Source organism: Lagopus muta, chromosome 8 (assembly GCF_023343835.1).
Source record: "Lagopus muta isolate bLagMut1 chromosome 8, bLagMut1 primary, whole genome shotgun sequence".
NCBI classification, from domain to species: Eukaryota; Metazoa; Chordata; class Aves; order Galliformes; family Phasianidae; genus Lagopus; species Lagopus muta.
The window spans coordinates 6,668,837-6,691,416 of NC_064440.1; the positions used below are offsets into that span (position 1 = coordinate 6,668,837).

Sequence of the window (22,580 nt, forward strand, 5' to 3'; positions counted from 1 at the left end):
TGAGATCTCTCTAAAGTTGCAGAGGAAAAAGTTGAAGGGCTGTACAGCATGCCAATACTGCCCAGTGCGCTGTCACTCTCTGAGGATATACGAGTGAGGACAGAACATCTTTCATTTTGAACATTTTCACAATAGTTTTCCTGGCCATAAGCTGAAAATGAAGCTTAATCAATGCGTATCTGTGCCTTTTAATTTTACAGTCTTGATGTCCTACATGGTCTGTTGTGTAAAAAGAATAAAAGGAGTTTGAATTGGCTGGACAAATCTCTGCAATTTTTCTTGACATGTGCTAAATGATTTACTATTGCAAAAATAGTTATTCTGCACTACTGGCCACTGCACTATTGACTCTTTCAGGGGTTCAGGTGGAAGAGGGGGGATAAGCACAAAAAGCCTATGATTTTTAGTGGTCCCTCGGGGATAAAATTAGGACAGATGAGCAGGCAGAAGAGATGCGGGCTGCAATGCACCTGTTTCAGAGAAAAAGGGATCTTTAAGCACATTTCAAAAGCTTCTTATTGTAGTTTTCTTGTAGCTGAGATCTTTATGAGTAGGTTTGAAACTTGGGTTTTTTTCAGAAATACCTTGGTTTACAATAATGAAGGAAAAATGGGAAGGAAACACAAATGGAGTGGTGTATGTAGGAATCTTGACCGTATACTTTAAACCCTTCTATTTTGTTATCCATTAGAAGAATTCAGATATTGGATTCAACTGCGTGTATTTTTCTGAACCTTGCAGCATATTATGTGAACACAAATGAATTCAGTTCTTTATTGCCATTGGCCTCCTAAACCAGATACCACTTCCTCTCCTCTCCTTAAGATTTGTAATTCAACCAAATGAGATTCCCATTTGGCTTTCTGACACCCAGCCAGCCATGGCACTTGGGGAATTTGGGAAACAAACAGGAGACTGAAATATCTTCTTCATAGCCAGTGATGATGCCTTCTTCCCACATCACTGATAGTATTACACAGTGTGACAAGATGTTTTTTGCCAGAAAAATATTTCTGAGGATTTTCTCCAAGAGATTCTTGGGTAGCTCAGTCATGTTAGAAACAGAATTTTTTTGAAATGGACATAATTGCAGGGTAGTCCTCTCTCCTGTTCTTGTCCTGATGAGAGAATGGATGGTTTCCATTCTGCATGAACTCCTAGGACTTTTTGCAAACTCTGCATGATCAGTCCAGGAAAGTTTGGCCCTAAGAAAGATAATCCTGTAGCAGAATGCAAATGGCACACAGTTACCTTTGAGATCCTTCGCAGTTTGGGTAGGGAAAACTTGTACTTTTTTTCTATATACATTACACAGAAAGGGGAGAATTTCAAACTTATAAAGGAGTGACTTATATTGGAGGATGTTAGTGCTGATGCTAAATGCCATTGTAGTCCATTACTTTCCAGGTAAACAAATCCTAGAGAGAGGACTTAAAAGCCTGTGCTTGGCAGACTTGTCTTTTACAATGAAAATGTCATTTTTCATTTCTTTTCTTAAAAAAGTAGGAAAATGATTGTGACTTTATCCTCAGTTGCCCATTTCTGACCATTATATATGATGTACCAGGTTCAGAATACTTGCTCTATCAATTCCAAACTTGTTATTGAAAATCTTTTAAAAAAATGTTACTCAAATGCTGAGTTTCAGTGAGATTTCCCCACCTTATCCCTGATATATTCAAGTATCCCATGCCAAGACCTTCTCCTTAGTCTTCAGCATGAAAATGTTGATATTTTTCCATGGGAAACATCTAGCTGTCATAATGGCACACTAAGTTAGATGAATTGCTTCCAGCATTTCATGTTTACCAGCCTTAAAGCACAAAATTCTAGAGGCATCTTTACTGGGATGTAGAAGAGACACAGTCTCCACATAGCAATTTGGGTGTATGGATAACAACAGTTCAACAAATTTGGCTACAGTTCACAAGGGAGACAAATCTACATTGAAGCCTACAGAGGTATCTGTCACTGTAGCTGTCTGCAGAGCATGCCTGCTGCAGATTAACAGCTCAGATTACAAAACACTGCTGGAAGAGATTCAATGACTGAAGGAATCCATTATTAATATGTAACAACTAATATTATATAATTTATAATAGTATATCATAATAAATGATACATCACAATGAATGATTAGAAACTCATTTGCAACATAGAAGCTTTAGGTCTAATATTTCCTTCAGTCTGAATAGCCTCAGTTTTGGGTATCCCTTTCTTGGCTCTAGGTCTTACAACACTCAGAGAGGTTTGAGTTCAGCACAAAAACCGAGGATATACAATCATCGTTGTCATAATCTATTTTTTATTGATGATAACGCTGTAATAAATCCCATTTTCCCCCCTTCTTACCCATTGCTGTCCTGACAACATATTCATGGTTTCTGTCTGCTTATCTTTTGTCATTTTTTTTTTCTCAATAATTTTACTGCATGATATGAATACTTCATATGTCCCATAAAAGCAAACAAGGGAGGAGGATAGTCCTTTGACCTTTCCAACATTCTTTGCTGTAATTTACTGGTAGTTTTTCTCCTCCCTGTATCATGGCCCATGGAACTCTGTGATAAAAATGGACAGCCAGTGCAAACACAAAATGCTGAAAAGGTTAAAGCTTTGATTATGTTAGTCTATAAATGTTCATAGTCTTTTTTGTTGCCAGAAAGAAAATGAGAGCTGAAAATGGCAATGGATGAATCATGCTTATTACAGAACACGGAAATGATATCAGTTCAACCTGTTCTTTTTAATGCTGAAAGAACGTAATCTTGTGCCCTCTCATTTTATGTCACTGCAACCCACCTTATCCTCTTAAATGAATGCATGCATCCATTTAATTAACCTGGTGAGATTCGAGATATAAATCTTTTAAATGCTTCCTATGCAATTTATCTTAACAGCTGTCAGAGTAATAACATCTTTAATGCCGTACTCTTTATTTTCTGATTTACTGAAATTCCTGGTATTGTTCTGAGTACACTGATAGGTTTGCTAGATTTAAACTGCTAATCTTTACTTGTTTAAATCCTAGAGGCAATGCTGTAGAAAGCTTTACTGAATGTTTAATTTTGCAAATAAATTGAAGATTATCTTGCATGAAAAACACATAAATGTATATTGAAGTCTATAGTTCAAACAGGTTCAAATTTAAAATTCATTATCTAAGATGGTTTTTTTTAAATGCTATATTTCTGGAATATCTTGATCTGAGATTGTGTGTTGCTGGTGTTAAAAAATTGCTTTAGACTATCCTGCTTGTTCAACCAGCTCCCTTTCAAGAGCTGGAATAAGAGGGATCCATATCCTTTGGCTGTTATCAACCCTCAGTTTCTTTGTAGACCACCATGCATTGTGTACAAAAATTACATGATTTCTTGTCTCGTTTTGGCCTTCTCCTACTTGCTTGGTGCTGTTTTATGTTGGCATTACGGTTGACTAATGGAAAGTTTTCAACCTTACAGATCGTGACTGGTCTACATGCTGCCTGTGTATTTCCAGGGGACTAGGAAAGAGTCTTTTTCTATCTATATATTTTCAGACTGACTTGACATATTTTAATGATTTTTGGAAGCTAACCAGGGTATCTGAATCTATGGGCTGAATGGCACAGCAGTGTTGTACTTGCTGCCTTGTAATTCCCGTAGTATTCTACTTATCTAAGCATTTTAGGTACTTGCATTGGAATTTTTTAAATTTAATTAACTCATTAATGCTGGCACATGGCACATTCTCCTTCCCTCTCTGAAAAATGTGTCTTGCTTATCTAAATAGCAACCTAATCCAGTGGGTGTGGATGTACAACGCATGCATTAGCTCTAACAAACTGCTGACCAGTCTGAGCAAATACCTGAGTGGTTTGAGCATTAGATAGGCAGGCTGTGCACATGGCATTGCTACGAAATTCACTGTGGGCAAAATAAAATAAATTAGCTAAGTCTCATATTGCATAAATGCAGATGTTGCTGTAGCTTTCTCTTTCCCAAGTGTTGAAGTTTGAAATGTCAGCTCGTAAGAGAACACTGGAATTATTTTTTCCACTTCATCACTTAAACTCATGGCCAGGCTGAATACCTTGACAGAGAGAGATAGGGGTGTGGTAATGAAACCATTTTCATGGCTCACTTTTAATCACTAGGCAGAATTTTCTCATCTCGTGCGAAGATGGGGTTTTCTGCTCTTACTCCTCTGGTAATTTTAGCTCTCTGCCATTTAAAAAAAGAACAAGAAATACTCAAAAAACCTTGTACAAACCTAGCATTTTAGATTGCCCTAAGCCTGAGAAAATAAATGTAATTATTTTATGAGTGAACAATTTTTGAACTGTTGAGTACACATCAGCCTCATAATCCTGGATTCTTTTTCATTCCAATTTTGAGAAAGCCTTGACAAGCTTTACTGTCCTTACTTCTAGTGCATCTTCTACAAAGTTCCCCAAAAAGCAAGCATACAGACACCAGCGTTAGCACCAGAGTTGGCACAAAAAATAAAACCCAACTGGCTGGACAGTGAAAGACACAATTCAATTCATTTAGACTCTCAGGAAACTGAATCACTCCAGAGACTGGTAATGAGAAACAAAATCTTTCACCTTTAGGTCATCTGTTCATTCTAGCTAGCATTTGCATTGATGAAAATTTCTGCTTTCTCATAGCTGCTTCCTGACCTATGCTTGCAATCTTATTTTCATTTTCCCTTCATTGCTAAGGGATAGTACCTGTTCTGGTTATTCCATTCCAGTTTTAAAGGATGGCTGTTGAACGGGTGCAACTGTCCAAGTAGCAAAAAGGCCTTAAAAGTGATCACTGTGTAACTTTGGCCTCATTCCGTTACCTGACTGACAGCTTGATATCCACAAAACAAAACCTGTCCTCTAGTTAACATGTGGAGTGACAAACAGACTGCTGAATATGTGTTACCATCCTACAGGTGTTTTGCTTTCTTGCAGTGCTAAGGTATGTTTAGCAGAGACTGGGGAGGTTGCATTAGATCTACACTGATTTAATGAAAGGATGTTCGTTTCCAGAGCTGTCATTTTTGTCACCTGTCATAACTGCTACATTTATATTAATTTGTGAGACATAAAAATAAATGCAGTCCATTTTCAGTTACTGAAAAGATTTACTGTGTGCTGGTTCCCAGCTGGTATATGTTGGCATAGCTCTGTTGAAATGTAGCTGCAGTTTTAAACTGCGTGAAAATATCTTGGATGCTTATCTAAGGGATGTAATGTTACCCATTTTCATCAGCTAAAGCAATATACATCAATCATACTTTGTTACTGCTAGAAATGAAGAGGGTATTCAAATCCAAGAAATTTCTTGCACAGATTATTGAGAGTGCTTTTCTGTGTTAATCACACTATTGCTCCAGGGCATAGTGTTAGAGCCATCTCCCAAACTAATGAGCATTCCTGTATTGAGTAGTAAAATGACTGCACTTTAAGATATGTAATGAAGCTGATGCCTCTGGCTTGCTGACTGTGTGAGCCATGAGAGTATACCATATTGATGCAAGATCCCGCTTAGGCCTTCCCCTGAGACTTTTTGCCACATCTACATAAAACTTTCTTCTCTGAGCTCAATGCAAAACAGAAGACAGTAGGCAAACATCGGAGACCTGCATTCTCATAGACCGATCCCCATGTACCTCTTCAGGGAACAGGCATAATTGCTGAGTGCCTTCAGTGCCTCCTCCAGTGTGATCAGCATGGATAAACTCTGTAGTCCTGTAGACAAAAGTACTACAGTGGGAAAGCTTACTGCAGCACAGCATTGTGCCCTCCAAGGATTTAGCCACACAGGAATGCATCATCAGTGAAGGCATCATAAATCAGAAGTCAGTTTGCAACCTAGTTCACACTTCAGCCAAACCAAATGGGGTCATCAGGGTCTGAATGCTGATCACTGGGGTCTCTGCTGTAAAGACATTGTCTGGGAGATATCAACAAGCAAATTGGTCAAGGAAGGCTGATATATTTCTACAGCCTGCTATCGTGGTAACACAAAAACTGTATTTTTGATAGTTGGATAAACTGATTCAAAGTGCTTTTACATTTCAAAACCTTTCCATCTAGATGGCTATTCTTCAGTGCTGAGCTTCTTGGGAGATGTATTACCTCCATTTTGAATTATTTTTTATCTCTGGGCTAGCCTCAAAGGAAGACAGATTTACCTAGGGGGTCATTTTTCTCTGTGACAAGAAGTTTGCTGCCCAAACCTGGCCATACTGAGATGGAAACTTGTTCTCTTTTTGTTAAGTACTTCATTCTGATGATTAAGTTTTTAAAAGACTTCCCAAAATCTTTTACTTTGAGGCACCAGCATATGTTGATACAGGTATTGTATTGTATTATCTCATATGATAATTACCTTCAATTCAGAGCTTTAGGTGGGTTCAGTGTTAAGTTGTTAACTTTTCAGGAGAGATTCTTGAAGCCTGCTCATGATAAAATGCACAGAGGTTTGAGCATGCAAGGTGGAAGGAATGCAATCTGCAGTTCTCAGTTGGCTTCACATTGCCTGAGTAGGTAGGTTGCTACCTAGCAATGTGAGGAGGCAGTAAATTCACAGCTTGAAGTGCCCAAGACAGCATAGCATATAAACTATAGCAATAATTAGCAATAATCCTTCCTCCTTTTACTTCTGAACAAGGATTTGGGGTGATTTTACCAAATACCTGCAAACAGGCACTTTAGGGACTTGCATCAAATCCTTGCCTTTCTGCTGGGATAATTGGCTCTGACTGTAGCTGTCACTGGCTCACTCTCAGTGATGCTCTGCTCACTGATCAACAGACTCTCTCAGTGAAGGTCATGCTCTCCAGGCATGATGAATGCAGAGAAAAATGATACAGAGATTATGTTAAGCTCTTTCTTTTGCTAATTTCTGGCATAATTGCACGAACAGCATAAGACTTTGCTTCTGTGTTTGTTAAAATGTATTGAAGTATTTTTTCTGAGATGTGTTAGCTAATCAGGAAGGAATGGTAATTGTGTGACAGCATGCTATTGTTCTTCCTTATTAGCTGAATTAAACAGCATTTGTAGCTTGAGGGGCAGTACTGCAGAAGGGAAGCAGGGATTTACAGGTAAAGCTGGAAAAAAAACATGCAAGGAAAGAATGCTCACAGTGAAATAATGAATTTTCCTCCTATAATGTGGACAAATTCTCATAGCATGTGTTGCTTAAATGAATGTGTATAGAGGCTAATTTTTATCCATTTTGGAGAAAAATGGGTGAATTCTGTCCTTGAATAAATGTAAACAAGAAATAACAAGTGTAAGATTAGAGACCAGGTGCTGTTTCTTAGAACACTGAATTTGGGACTGGATCGCTTGCTAGCCAGACCAGTTATGATTTCCTTTGGGAATCGTTTTTATGAGAACAGTCCTAGTTGTGATGTCCACATTGTGCCTGATTGTCTGAATTTGCATGTCTCTGAGAGTCCTCTGGATTCCAGCTGGCTTCTGAGACATACGTGGGGTATCATGATCTCCTTGCAGGCATCCAGCGCTTTGCCAGTGTACCAATCCCACACCCTCATGGCAGAGCGTTCGGGTGCAGTGTTGGGTGGATCTGTCTGCATGGTGTTACCACAGTGGCAGATGGGCTCACTCACGGGTGTGCGTGAGAAGTCAAGGCTACACACAGCCGTGTGACACACCTGGAAGGCAAATGCAAGGCTTCTCTTGGAAGTGCCAGCTGTGTTACCCTGCAGCCAAACTGCAGCCTAGTGCAGTCACCTGGCTGCTTATAACTGAAGGTGCTGTTCACACTGAGTAAAAGAGATAAGAAACAGATGGATTTGTATTTTTTGTCTTATTTTTTCAGTCAAACACAATGAATTACTCTAGGGCTCACATTAAATAGTGTTGTATGAGTTTTGCAATCTGGCTAGAATTATATTTTTAAATAGGCTTTCATGTCAAGTCTTGACTCAAAGAAGTGGACAAAATCTTGTAGTGCAAAAAGTCTCTAGGGAGATATCCCAAGATAAGAGATGTAGGATGTTCTCTGATGCAGGAAACAGTCACTATGAAGAATGAGAGAAAATTGCTGAATTTGGTTCTGCATTCATGGTTCTATCTGCCTGGTTTAATGTAAGCTAGATTCTTACTTCTGTTACTTCACTATTGTTTTCTTTAAATCCTGAATAACTTCATTACCTTTGCCCACATTTCTGAATCACACAGAGTGTAACATTAAAATAGAAGCTAAAACTTTGAAGTATGTAAATCACCAGAAACACTTAAAAAAAGAGAGAGAGAGTTGGTAGTACTTGTAAGGTGTGCCTTGATTTTAGCAGAAATCATCAGGCAGGAATAAACAAGTCCTACAAATCAGTAAGACTGTTTCCCTCAGTGCTTTACTGGTTGAAGTTCCCTGGCCATTCTGCACAGGCAGGGGTACTATCTGATTAGCACAACTGAATCTTTGACCTTAAAAATGCCAGAAAAGTGCTGAGGGCATTAGTATCTCATTAAGGATAATGGGAGTTGAAAACTTATAGAACTTCTCAGGATTAGGTCCAAAATTTGTGCATCACAGTAGCAGCGCAGATGTGCCAACAGGCAGGGCTTACTGAGAAGTGCAATTAATGTGAAATGAACTGTTTCCATCCAGCCCGCCCCCTTCTCTCCAGCCCCAGGTACTCTGCTTCCATGACTCCATTTCCCATCCCAGTTAAAGAGACTATTAGAACATGTGGCATATTGATAAAGAAAGTAGGAGCAGGTTTTCTTTTTTCCTTTTTTAATTTCTCTTTGAGGAGTGACCCAAACATATTGGTGATATTTCTTTCTGGAGAGTTTAGCTTTTCTGGCACAGTAAATTTGTTCCTGGAACAGAGTCTACTATGGACAGAAATTCATTAGCTGCTGGGTTATTACAAAGTTAATGATGAAAGACAGAAACTATTAAGTAGGATATTGAAATGTGCATTTAATTTTTTATTTTATTTTTATTTTTTTGCAGTGATACTGGAAACAGTCTGAAGCTTCTAGTAGATCAGAAGGAAAACAAATAACCTCAGCTATGGAGAGAAAAAGACTACTACAGAAAAGGGAAATTGGGAAAAGACTTTCTCTGGACAGCAGCCTTGTGGTAAGAATTAACATTTACTGAATTTACGTAATATCTCTTCTGTCATAAACATAATTGTTAAGAAGGAATACTCATAGTCATGTACATTTTAAAGGTGTTTATCTGTTCATCAGAGTTTCACAACTTTTTTCTGATTTTTAAGATTCTCCAGAGCAAAAAAACTGGAGGAATTTTACAGAATCTTAAATAGAAACATTGTGTCATCATGTGGAATTCTGTCCCTGAATTCAGGGGATTTACACAAGCAAAGAATCCTGAGAAATATACCAAACTTATAATTAAAATTTTACCTCAGCCTTTATAGGGTCACTCTGCATTGCATTATACAATATGAGAGCTGAAGCTAGCTGTGGTCCTCTAATCAGAAATGCTTGTTTTACTACTGAGGATACTAGGAAAAATTTGCTCACCATAGTGAATGTAAAAGATAATCTAATATCTCCTGAACAAAAAAAAATGAAGGCCACATGCTGTGAAGTAATTGTTTCTGCTGTATATAAGATCTGACTTATTGAGATTGCATTCTGTACTTACATTTAAGTAATATTTTCAAGTGATAACTGAGATTAACAAGTTTTTATAGCTGTACTGTGGATCCATGACTGGAAAAGGCTCCTAGATGTTCAAGAGTTGTGTGAAAACATAACTGTCCCAATGTCAAATACTCAGTCTGCTCTTGTAACTGTCAGTGGAACAAATAGTGTCATAAGCAAAGCTGAGTGCACCCATGCCTTTTCTTTGGCTTCAGTACAGGTTGTCTTCTGAGGAAGAAATTTGCCCCTGGCTTTTGATAATAGAGTTGCCTCTTTTTTTTTTTTTGAGTATTCACAGTACTGAATGGATGCTCAGAAGTGCTGGAAGCAGGTGGGTTTGGCACTGGTAGCAGCAGGAGCCCCATACAGTTTCTGGCAGTTACAGTTTGTCTCCTCGTACCAAGGCCACAAAATGTAAAGCTTTGCTCAATGAACTGCACTTCTTCAGTCAAAAATAATGAGCCAAATTATTCATGAAACAATGCTTGTTTAAATGAAGAAAATAATTGGTAATAGAGAATAATCAAGAACTTTTTTTCTCAGACTTTACCAGCTGTCATTTGAAGTCCTTGTTTCTGATTAAATCTCGAGCGTAAGTTCCTCACCTATCAGAACATTGCCTAAACATGGTTAGTGGCAGTCATCCCTGCCTGCAACACAGGGCAGCATGGCCTTGACAAAGCTGTGCTAAGTCCAAGGCCCCTCTCCTGCATCACTTGCACTGTGCCTTGCTTTGGCATTTGCTCCCCGAGAAAGATAACATAGATATCCAATAAAATAATAGGATCTCTTCTGTCCCATCTTTTGCTCTGACTTCTGTATCCTTGCTCTTTTTCTGCTGTGTATCAGAGGCAGCAAGCAGTCCTTTCCTTCTGCAGGTTGTGAAGTCTTTTCTTCTCTTCCTCAGATCTAGTCTCCTGAGGTGCTGTTCTCACCCAGTGGCATTTGGTCAAGTAAATAAACACACAGAGAGTGCTTCAAGAGTGGTTTGTCCTTTTCCTCCACTTTGAAATGGAGCACTTTCCTATAATAATGAGTTACATCCTGTGATTTTGCAAAGAAACTAGTGAGAGAATAAAAAAGGCAGTGAGAAGCAGTGAGTTCTCCCTAACATGCAGAGATAACTGAAGAACCTAATGACAATCTGTCTAAGCTCCTTTCTGCTCAAGCCTTGTGACTGAGGGCACTGAAGGAGGGTAGGAGCCTTCTTCAGTCTGTTCAGCCTGCAATGAAATCTGTGCTCTCAGCTTGCCCACACTCAGCTATGGGAAGCACTTAAAGCTTCCAGCACTATTAAAATTATTTTGGTTTTCTTCTGGCTTATGGGCAGAGAAGGTAGACTTACAAAGAACTCACAATTCTATCAAATACACTCTGAGTCAAGTAAAATTTATCAGGCATTGTATGCTCAGAAGCATGTTTATTCCCAGGGCCATCCTCTGTTATGAGTTCGAGGCTTATTAGCCCTGTGAAACAGACTCTGACATAAATCCTGCAGTTAAAATGTACTGTTGTGGTCCCAATACAGGGCATGAACTATCAATATTTACATGGACAAAAGAAAAACACTTAGGGAAACTCAGTACTGCAAGCTAACAGAAATGTTACCAACTGTGAATTTTGGACAAAGATGATGCTTAGTGTGGCAAATCAGTACTGTTTTTACTGGTGTAATGGACTAGATCTAGCCTATGCTTTGTGCATTAAGGTAGAAATTGTCCTTTCCCTTGGGTGACAGCATAGTTTGTTCTGTGGATGGGAACATGAAACTAGGTAATTGTGGCTTCCAAACCCATTTATTGCTAATTTGGTCTCAACTTTCAGATGAGTTAGTGCACCGTGCATAATTCTTACATGTTCCTGTCAGTTTTGACACTGTCGCAAGGAATATTGCTGTGTAGCTCTTTAGGTAAAAAAGTACTTTGGATAATAACGTATTATCTGCATGTTGAAATGCTCCTTGTAGAGGAGAAACCAAAACTGTGGAACTAAAAGAAGGCAGTGCTTTTCCTTGCTCTTCAGCAGGTGGTAAGCAGGGCGGGAGGCTGCATACAGACAAAAACCAGCCTTCAGGCATTGGCTGGTGGTCAGTGCATTTATGCCAGTAAATGCCAGCTGAAGATGCCTGTGGTTAGCTTGTGATGCAGCTCAGGTAATGAAGGAAACGTATGAAGGAAAGATGAAGGGAATAATATTTTGCAATGTGTTTTGAACATATAAAACTATCATACCATCAGGATGACACACTTCTGTTTTTACAATGGCTTCTTCCACCCATGACAGCTAGAGGTTATGCTTTTCTGTATAGCTCCTCAGTGCATATTTGCATTTTCAGTACTTGTGCAATACAGGTCAGTAAAAATTTTGTATTGAATAGAACATGTGCACCTAGGCTAGAGAGTGTCATCTGTAAATTTAAATAGAAACATGTGAGCAGTGTTCACTGTTAACTGCCAGGTATTATTTCTTAATCAAGCAGGAGGGACATTTCAGGGAGTGCCTTCAGCAGCCTGTTAGTAAATCACACGTGTCCTGTGACTCCATTAAATTCAAGTTGGCAAAATGAAGCAATTTGTGTTCTTCTCATTTTCCCTAACCTCTTTATTGTTACTTTCATATCACATGTCCCTCTTCATCACCTCTGGATCCACTGTGTTGCCACATTCCTTCCAAGCCCACTCAAGTTTTTACATCTCTTTTCTTCTCTTGCCTCTCCCCAAAGGTATTTTGTTTAACCTCTCAGGCATTCAGGGCTGGACACTTTTCTTGGAAAATCTGTCTCTGAATTGCTTGAGAACAACAGCTTGTCCTTGTTTGGTGAAGTCTTCCAGCATTATTTTATCTTTGAAGGAATTCTGATTTCTATGTGTTTAAAGGAAACATATTTCTGCTTTTGTTCTCTGGACTATGAGTTACAAATAGGCGTTTCTGATAACATTCCTCACCCTACTTGGCAGGGTGTAGTCTTCTTCTGGAATCCTTTTTCCATTATTTAATCCACAAATATCATGTAGAGATACTGAAAACCAAAAAAGTACCCTTATTTATTGGATTCTGAATGTACAGACTATGAACATAGAATTTCATTCATTTGAATGAGGGAGGAAAAGAGGAAAGAGATATTTCTAAAAAATAGACTTGCTTCAATCTGATTAAAATATGTATCTGGGCCTTCAAAATATGAATATGAATTTCATCAGAGTGTTCTTTGTATTCAGGTCTATCCCATCAAACAGTCAGATTCAGGCTTCAAATGGTGTAGATCCATTTCAGAGACCAGTGAGAATATTCATAGACATTAAAGTGCTTTTCCTTATTACACAGGCACAGTAATGACTTTCTGATCACCTCATATAAAGGAGAAGAGTTCAGAGTTGTTTCATGTACTGCTCTACCCCTTTCCAGTTGGTATCTTGGGGAAAAAAGCTTTAAAGTGAGGGTAAACATGCTTTTAAAAAAATAAAAATGATAAGTGCACATATATGGTTATAGAATGAGTTTCTTAGGGCATATTCTTTCAATGAGTAATGGATATTTTTCTTTGCAGTTATTGATGAAGTGCTTCTGATTAGAATTCAAATAAATTGCAAAAATCATAAGCGTGTTAGAATATATTTATTTGCAATACTTTGCTTAGCTCTCACCTACCTCAGATTGGATTTTCTTCTTCTTAGAATGGAAAATATGATTAGTAAACAGAAGCAGATCTTCTGAAAAACATTCTACCTTACCATGCATCTTAAATCCTTATGTTCTTCGGGTTTTGTTAAAGAGAGCAGCTTTGCCAAGTGAAATAGTGTGAATATTTCATGATTGTAACAATTTTCATCAATAATTTTTTTCATGTAAAAATCTTTCAGCATACATAGAGGAAAAGAACTAGTGAATGAAAGTAAGTAAAGACGAGATGGATTTGTAGTTTTTCACTTCAGTTAAAAAAAAAAAAAGAATATGAAAACACAGGAAAGTACATTTAATGATTTTTTCAAAATTTGATTTTAATAAAAATGCAGCACACATTTCCTTAATACTGATATAACGAGATATTTTTGGTGTGACAAAGTTTCTTTGGTAATATTTCCAATTTATTATTCAGAACATAGGGGAAGCAGCTTAAACAGGGGATGCTCTTAAAAATACCAATGAGAAGGTTGATTGTATATTGGATTCTCCTTCAGACATTCTTCAACAAAAAGCAAAGCGAAGAAAAATTGCAACCAGCACACAGACCCAAAGGCAAGCTTGCAAATAACTTGTGTGGGAGGGAGAGAGTTAGAATGTATCACTGCCACCAGGGCCACAGGTCTGCTCTGTTCACTGGGGTGCTCTTTGAAAATAATAAAAGCCCTATCTTTTGCCTGATCCATACCGCCCAGTTGTCTCCAAGACCCTTTTGATCAGGAAAAAGTCAATGTTTCAAGCTGTGCTCTTTATTTGTGTGGATAATTCCCAGCCTGACTACACACGTGGTGGCATTTAGCTGGGGAGATTTGAGAACAGAATATCTTTTTGAAGCAGGCAGCATTTATCAAAGCAAAAGTTTTTGTTTTATTTAAAATGAGGGTTTTACTTCTGAAAGCAAGCTGCAGTGAAGTGCTTCTCCAGCGGCTCATGAACTGTGCCCTGCTTCTTTCATTCTGGTCACACGCTCCTGTGGGTCTCTGTAGCATTAGCTTTAATGACACCACTTTGTGGCAATAAGGGCAGCAGTGTAATGTAATGAATCGCACATGGGCATGGCAGTGCTAGCTACATGTAGCCAGCCGCAGATGTGCTAGCGACGTGTGCACCAGCACTTGGTTGAATGGAAGCCCTTGGTTGAGCCGTGTGCACGTGCTATCTGTGAGTGATGGCTGGGGCTGGGAGCTGGCTATCTGGGAGAGAAGTCCAAAATGTGTTGTCTCCAACAAACTTCTAACTTCGTTTTCGCCTCGATAAACCAGAGATTATAATAATTTCTTACCTCATAAGTATGCTGTGAACGGTCTGTTATTAGCATGTGTTAGTAGCTTGCTTTGATTGCTTCGTATGAATGGTGCCACAGAGAAAGCACTGTTATGGCAAAGCTGTGAGGAATGCTGTGCCAGCAATGTGTGTGGGTTCTCTTTGTATGTGGGAATTAAATTCCACATATCAGGGAATAGCCCTGACTTTTTGCTAGCTTACTGTGACAATTGCAATGTGTCTAGCATCACAGTAAAGTATAACATATCCCAGCATTTTGAAATGAAAGATGTCACTGCAAATATTGACTAGTCAAATGCTGGCTAGTATTTTGACATTTGCACCCTGATTGCATTTTTTTCCCACCTAGAACTGCTGCCAGTTTTGCATGAATATGCAAATATTTTCAGTTTGCTGAAAACTTGAATTTTTTCTGTGTGTATGTAAATTTTTAATTTAAAATTTCATGTGGTTCTGCTTGCATACAGCTTATACAAGGGCACAAGCAGGCAATGTGAAAGTATGGTGCAACATTGGAAAAGATGCAGAACGGGAGCCTCAAACTCAACATTTTCACTATGAGTTGCAGAGACGAGCTAAAACATCCACAGCATTCAGTGCATACAGCAGAGCATATGTCAGGCAGAACAGTTCAATGAAGTCAGTAGGAATGTTTTGGGATAGAAGGCAGAATGTGGAAAAGAACAGCAATGAGGTGCACGAAGTGGTGCTAATTTAACAGATTAATATTTGCATGTTTTTAAGGAAAACCTTAAAATGTAGAATTAATACAAAGATTCAGTGAGCCAAATTAGTAAGGCAACATTAGAAAAATCTAGTGCACATTAGTGTTGCCTGCACTGTTCTGTAAATCTGACAGCGAGGATATCAATCCACAAGACTGGGCAAATGCAGCCTGAAAGGCATAAACCAAAGTGCTATCAGTGCTCTATATAAAATAGAACCCTGAAATTTGCTTGTAACATCATACAAAAAGAAAATTCCAGTGTCCACAGAGTGTGCAAAGACAGAAGAAGAGAATTAGAGCAGATTGTTGTGTTTGAAGGTGCTGGATGTGCCCTAGGTTTTTGCAAAAACTGAGCTGTCTGTAAATATATTGACAATATCGTATATTTGTCTGCATTTACATTTTTAATAAAGAGTAAATCAGAAAAGGAGCTGTGGAACATCAGGGACTACTCTGGTGACAGTGATAGAACACGAAGGAACGGTATGAATTCGTGGCTGTAGGATTTGTGGTGTGATTTTTGGGTGGTCCTGTGTGGAGCCAAGAATTGGACTTGATCCTTATGGGCCCCTTCTACCTCAGGATTCTATGATTCTATGACTAGAAAATACACACAAAAAAAGAACCATCTGAATGGGTCAGTTCACAGCAGCAGCTGGAGAAAGGAGAAAGAGTGGTGGGGCAGGAATGCTTAGACTTCACTGCCATCAGACATCACTGGTGCTGATGTGGGAGAAAGTGTGGTCTGCATGAGTTGAAAGACATCATTTATGAGCAGGCAGTACCTCCAAGGTGATAGAACTATCTGTGTTATCTTGGATAAAGACAGCATAAAGTTCCCAGTTTCACCAAGCAAGATGGAAGACGTAGCTCAAAAAATATGGAGGCTACGAGTTTGTAAGGACTCAGTGCAGTTAGGAAAATTCCTGTGGAGAGCAAAGTCAGGCCTAATGTGAAGAAATGACTCCATTATCTACCAGCTCCCTAGAAAGAACTGAAATCTGTGCTTGGAGTGATAAGGTACTGTCAGTAGTGTCCTATTACTTCAGTTGAAACTCACTGATACCAGCAGAAAGCAGTGAGCCTTTTCAGGAGCTAGAGATGGTAGATAAACAGTGGGCACTACTTGCATAGCAAGCCAGAGATGCTGCTTGAAGAGAGAATGAAAGTGAAAAACTCATATATTGCACAGAAACCAAGAAAAAATTGCATGGAGCTTGTTGTTCCTGAGCAACAGTTGGAACAGTATTCCTGCTGGAAGATGCCTCAGTGGTTTATTGATCAAAAAAACTGACACCAACACAGACAGAAATGCACTCACAGAAAGGAATTATTTACCATTTATTGCTGCACATCAGAAGTTACATCAATACATATATATGGCAACACAGTGACAGCTGAAACAGAACATAAATCCCCAGAGAGCATGCTTTGACAAACTGTGGGCTGTTGCTTTCTCATGTCTTTAGCACATAAACTTCAAGCAACCAACATGAGGCTTGAAGGTTAAAATGAAAGCTTGAAGAAAAAATTCTGTATCTGCTCTGCCCTTGTTCCTTGTCAAAGAACTTGATGCAAAAGTGGAGGAAAACTGAGAAAGTGCAGAGAACAGAAGAGGTGATTTTGCTGGTTCCTGCAAATTAGCTGGCAGATGGGCTGAGAAAAACAGAGGGCAGTGATATTCTGTGGCCTTTAAAAGCAGCAGGAAAAATCAGTCTGTGTTACTGCAACATATCAGCAAATTCCCTGCCACACTTTCAATGTGAAAACAGTAAATCCTAGATGATTTTTTTAATAAACCTTTTAAAGAAATTGATTTAACCGCAGAGGAGGAACTAAAAATGAAAATGAAGGCAAAAGCGAGACAAGTGTCTGTGTATATTTTGAGAGAAGAGAGGAAGGAAGCCTCAGCGTGGCACAATGCAAAACTTGGGTATGAGTGAAAGAAATGGTTGTCAAGTATTCTGACAGAGAAATTGCAAAGACTGAACTACAGGAAGCTCCCAGGTCCCCCTGTTCCCTGGTCTTTCTGAGTGTGGCTGTGTCGGATGCAAGCCCAGCCAAAGAAGAGGAAAGGTCATGGAGAGATTTGGGTTTAATTTGACATACACACGTTGGGGCATAAAGGTTGCATATCATTGAGCTTGCTAACCACAAGCAGTTACCAGGGGAAATGGGTCCTTATCTAGGTCTATTAAGCTAAAAAATTCAACGTAATTGGAGGCTTTGCCTGCCCAGATGTTAAGAGCAGAAGGCTGTCTGTAACAAGAGATCTGAGGAGATTGGGGTTAACTAAATAGGGATTTTATTGGCGAACCTTTTAAAATGCTTCGTGCCTTCAGCAATTAAACATAACACCCTGAGAAGGACAAGTCTCCTCTGTCTTTCACAGTTGTCTGATTTTTCTCAAATACAGTCCTGGGGAGAAGAGAGTGAGCAGTTCTGTCCAGCACTGCTTTATAGTGTTCATCTAATTCTTCACCCTGTGAGGCTGCGTGTGGACAGAGAATCTACCTCCTATGGGCTCAGTCCTGGTATGGCATCCTCTCAAATGTTCTATTATCGATACTGCTGCATTTCTAGAAGAATCTGCATTTCTCTCATGGAACTGTGTGCATGTAACTATAGAAAGAAAGAAAGAGATAGAAATCTGAGGTCCAGGAAAATTTAGTTTACAAATTGTGTATTCTTTTGGCCTTCTTGCTCATTTCATGCTGTATTTATAACTTTGGTGCTTACTGAATGCATGATTTTGCTCATAATCTTCAGTTTTGATTTTAGATGCAGTGTTTCCCTCTGAAAACTTTAATTAAACCACTGTATGTTTTACTTTTATGAGATTTTCTGATTAAAAACCAACATTTCAAAAAACTGGCTATTTTCAGTCTTTCAGATATTCTCTGCTTCATATTGTCAGCAGAACTACAGAGAACTACTCAGTGTGACTTGAATATGGCTTTTGCTCAGCTCCCCCAGATGCAGGGACTTTCAGGAATAGGTGCTCCAAAACCAGACATTTTCTTTTTCTAGGCACTGGGGTTGTGAGCTCTAATAGCTGGGGATGCTATGTTGGCAGTACATTTCTTGTTACTTCTGATGACCTTGGAGCTTTCCTCTGCTTTTGTCTTTAGGGTCTCATTTGACCCAGATAGGACGTGAGTTAGGATTGTTGTGAAATATTTACGGTAACTGGCTATCAACATCTGGCATTAGGGCTAGGTGACAATGGGCATTTTTTCTAGTGTACAAAGCAGGCCCAAGTAATTTTGGCTGGGAAATAGTTTCTGAGTTCATTTCTAGAAAATGAATTTCTGTAATTACACTTCGGAGTTTTTCATTATAGTGAAAATCTCTACTAGGTCCAAGGGGAAAAATTACCTCCACTGTTTCCAGACACCCAATATGTTTTCCCTTTGCTTGAATTTATGAGTTCTGGTGAAGATAATTCACAATGTGATCGTGTTTCAGGGCAGTGGTTTCTCTCGCTGAATCCAAAACCAACGTACAACTGTTTGTAAGGCTTCTAAGTGTCTTTGATGATGTATGCGTATGGTACATGGCCCTATAAACTCCTACTAATCTGTATTTGTTTCCTGTGTGTTATTCACTGAATGGTGCTACAAAACAAGTTTTTTTGAAGTAGTAATTGTTTATTCTTTCTTCTCAAAATTTTACAGCATAGACTGTAGTCCTGTTCAAAAAAGAGCAAGACTTTATTCTTGTTGAAAATACTCTTATTTGTATTGTTTTGAAAATAAGTTCAAATCTACCCTTTTATCAAAGATCTTTACTGAAAGATGAGTTGTTTAATTTAGAGTGACTCCACTAGGTGCAAATTCCTCTGAGATTTAAGCATTAGACCTAGACTGAATTAGAAACTGGAAATTAGAAATTAGGATGGGCATGTCCATCCTAGGAAATTTGATTCATTATTTTGACATATTTGTTTTCATCTATAACTAGATTTTTACTTAGAAATTGCTGCAGAACCTTCAGAGCATTACCATTTATACATCTTGCTGCCCAACTGCCCCCTAACACACATAAAGCCACCAGTGTCAGATTTTCTTTCACAGTTCTTTCAATGCTGAATTTCTCTCAAGACTTGCAGAAACTACAATTTCACTGAAAGTCTTCAGGTACAGAATTCCTGAACAGCTCTATTAAGGATGTACGAGATGGTGTTTGTAGCTTCAGCAGGCTATCTATTATCTATTGCATTAGTTAACAAAGTAGAAACATCATGGCCCTGACTAGATAGAAAGATATCTCAGACAGCAAAGTACACACTTTGTCTAGGTTAAGGTGACAGAATCTGATATTGCAAGTGTTTGCTTCTTATTTTGTTTGCATGTCTTCTTTTTTTTTCTTTCATGTTTTGTCTTTGTAAATTGAATTGTCTTGCAATACAGAATCACATAGGTTGTCACTGGCTAAGCAGCAGGCTCCTCCTAACCCCCTTGCATGCATGGTTTTGTTTGACAGAATTATTTACTTTCCAGCCATCCAGTAATCTTGGTTTCATCTACAACTTCAAGCTCTCCTTTGAGTACCACATCAACAACATTGACAAGGCTTTTTTTAAAATCAGTCTAGGAACTCAGCAAAACTCAGGTCTTGCAGTCTCAGCAGGATGCAGAGAGTTTGATTTACGTCTGGATAACAGCACAAGTTGAATTATTGCAGTAACTGCCTCACAGCATCCCAGATTGGCTGCTACATGCTATTTGTAAATTTGTGCAAAATTCAGTAGCTGAAGGATGTTCAGCTTTCCGTGCCCCAAAATCAGCACACCACACCTATATGCAAGGCACTGAATTATTTTGTAATTTGGCTTTGCTTAAAGCTAGAAAGTTCTAAATTCTCTCCATTGCCCACGTGCCAGTGTCCAGTGTCTTGGACTATCCCAGTGTCTGTAGGCCAGATGAATGGATTTTATGAATGTAACATGCCATTCTCTGGTGCAGAATCCACTTCCTCCCAGAGACTATTTGGGGTGGCCTGGGGATCTGCTTTGCTGGATGCTGTATGATTCACAAGAATGAATTACTTTCACCTGTTTTATGACTTCCGTTTAACAACTGTGTTAAGGCTTTTCACTTATAACTATTTAGTTCTACTGACTTGCAAGTGAATTGCAGGTGTTTTGCTTTCAGTACATTGATTACAGACATGCTGGAAATCTTGAACGCAGGAGTCCCGTTAAGTGGGACACTGGAAACTTTCAGACAGTGTAAGTCACCCATTCCTTTGAAGGTCTTTACTATTAAAACTTCAGCTCCCAGAAGTTACATTGTCAAAGACGAGCTTGACAGGGAGTTGCAAGCTGCAGAAATGCAAACCTTATCTACCATATCAAGGTAAAGATTTGTAATTATCCACAGATGAAAGTATTCTTCATCTGCAAAACCTTTCCTGATACGGATTTGACAGTTAAAAGAGGGGTTCAACTACCTTATTATCTGTATAGAATAGTTTATGTGGAATCAAAATTACAGCATCTACTTTTTTTTGGTACAGAATTAACTTTCTAAAATGAGCAATTATATTAGTTAATTCATTTATACTTTAAGATTAATTAAAAAATAAATCCTTTAAGTATTTCAGGACTGTGATTATATTATTATACTAATAGAGGAATAGTAACACCTTTTTAAACTTTCAAGAAAGTCAGAACTAATTAAAGACTTACAGCAAAAGTTTTTCATAGCTGAAAGTTCCTTCTTCAACAGGAAAATGCAATATTCATTTTCTCAAATGGTAAATGCATTTTCAATGTTTTTCCATTTGCACAAAGAGGAGAGAGTAAGAGCTTTCTTGAAAAGTGCACTGCTCAGAATAAGACAATACTGTTGAGCTGGGGGATGAGACTGAAAAGATCCTGTGTGCTCTGTCCCTGCTACCTGCAGCAGATGACAATCAGGAGATGAGTTACAGCACTCCTAGAGCCCATGTTCTAAGGTTCTAAGGGCAGAGTGATGTTTTCTGAAATGTGTTCATTTACGTATGGGTTTGAGAAAACTGGTTTCCAATTAAAAAAAGTAGGCATGTACCACGTTAGAAAGTAAACAAGGGGGACATACTGATGCTTATTTGCCTTATTTTGACTGTTTGAGTTTGTGATTTCTATCCTTCTTTTCTGTTTGGAAACTGATAGGTTTTCTAATCATTGTCTGTTGTGCTTATTAAAATACAAAGTCATAAGCACACTGACCAGGCTTTGAACTTGCTCTTCTTTTCATTCATGTGTAATAATACGTAACATTTCAGGAAAGATAGGGACAACATATAAACATCTGAAAATGTATTTAAGATCAATTTTAATGTGATTTTGGGGCAGCAGAAGCAATTGTGAGATAAAATATGCAACCTGAACCAGTTCTTCTTTTTGTAAAGGGTAGAAGAAATGATATGGTAGATTATGACGTGCAGATGGAGCGGAGAGGGGCAAAGTTTAATGCCAGCTGGCACACTTTCTGCCTCACTAATGTCTATCTAACAGAAGAACATTTCTGTTAGCATCCTTGTCAAAATCAGACTTGCAGCCTGAAACTCCAGTCTAAAGAGAAGACAAGGCCTGATTTCACCCCTATCAGCTTCAGAGTAAATTGAGAATCATTTTAAGAAAGCCAGTAGACCGAGCCCTTATGTGATACAAATCTGCACTGATGGTAACTCAGTTTATACTAACCCAGTATCAGCTGGAATTAAGAGCTTAGCAGCCAAGCAAGTGTGACTAAAATCAGGTCAAGAGACTAGAAACCTGAAATATTTCCATTGCCTAAGGCTGTTTAAGCCTTGATGCTGTTTCACGAAGGACAGTCTGGTGAAATTTGCACAGATTTATGCTGGTCTGAGTGAAAGCAGGAGCCTGGCCCTGTAGCTCAGGGAAATTGCTTTTTTCACTCAGTGGAAATCTCATCAGCATACTGTTGTCTCTGTTTTTCATGTGTCTCTGTCAGAGAAAGATGTGTTGATAGCTTAAGCAGTTAAGCCTTTTTCAGTGTTTGAACTGATTGCTTGGGTTGTATGGCAGCTTCAAAAATGAAGCACTCAGTTTTAGCATCTTTCCTGCCATCCTCGGGATTCTATGTGGGTTCAAGTGTTTTATAACCTGCAGGTATTACATGTCCTCTCCTGTATCAGTCAGCTGAGAGCACATACATTGGCAGCACAGGCCCTATTACAACTTATGGTGTCTTATCTGAACATCCCTTGCTCAGTCTCTGATGTTTGAGTCAGGGGATGGATGTC

At 38.7% G+C, this 22,580-nt stretch overlaps 1 protein-coding gene across 10 annotated transcripts in view; it reads left to right on the plus strand.

Annotated features, from left to right (window-relative positions):
* Nucleotides 1–22,580, plus strand: part of NCKAP5 (NCK associated protein 5) — a 362,852-nt gene that overhangs the window by 33,693 nt on the left and 306,579 nt on the right. For 9 of the 10 annotated variants that reach the window (XR_007378680.1, XM_048953741.1, XM_048953742.1 and 6 more), the window contains exon 2: nt 8,973–9,101. Coding sequence is in view for 9 of the 10 variants with exons in the window: in XM_048953741.1 (XP_048809698.1) it covers nt 9,033–9,101 (69 nt within the window). In the remaining variant the exon portion in view is untranslated. Of the gene's footprint in view, nt 1–8,972; nt 9,102–17,830; nt 17,861–22,580 lie in introns of those variants that run through there. The other variant, XM_048953743.1, reaches the window with a different exon arrangement.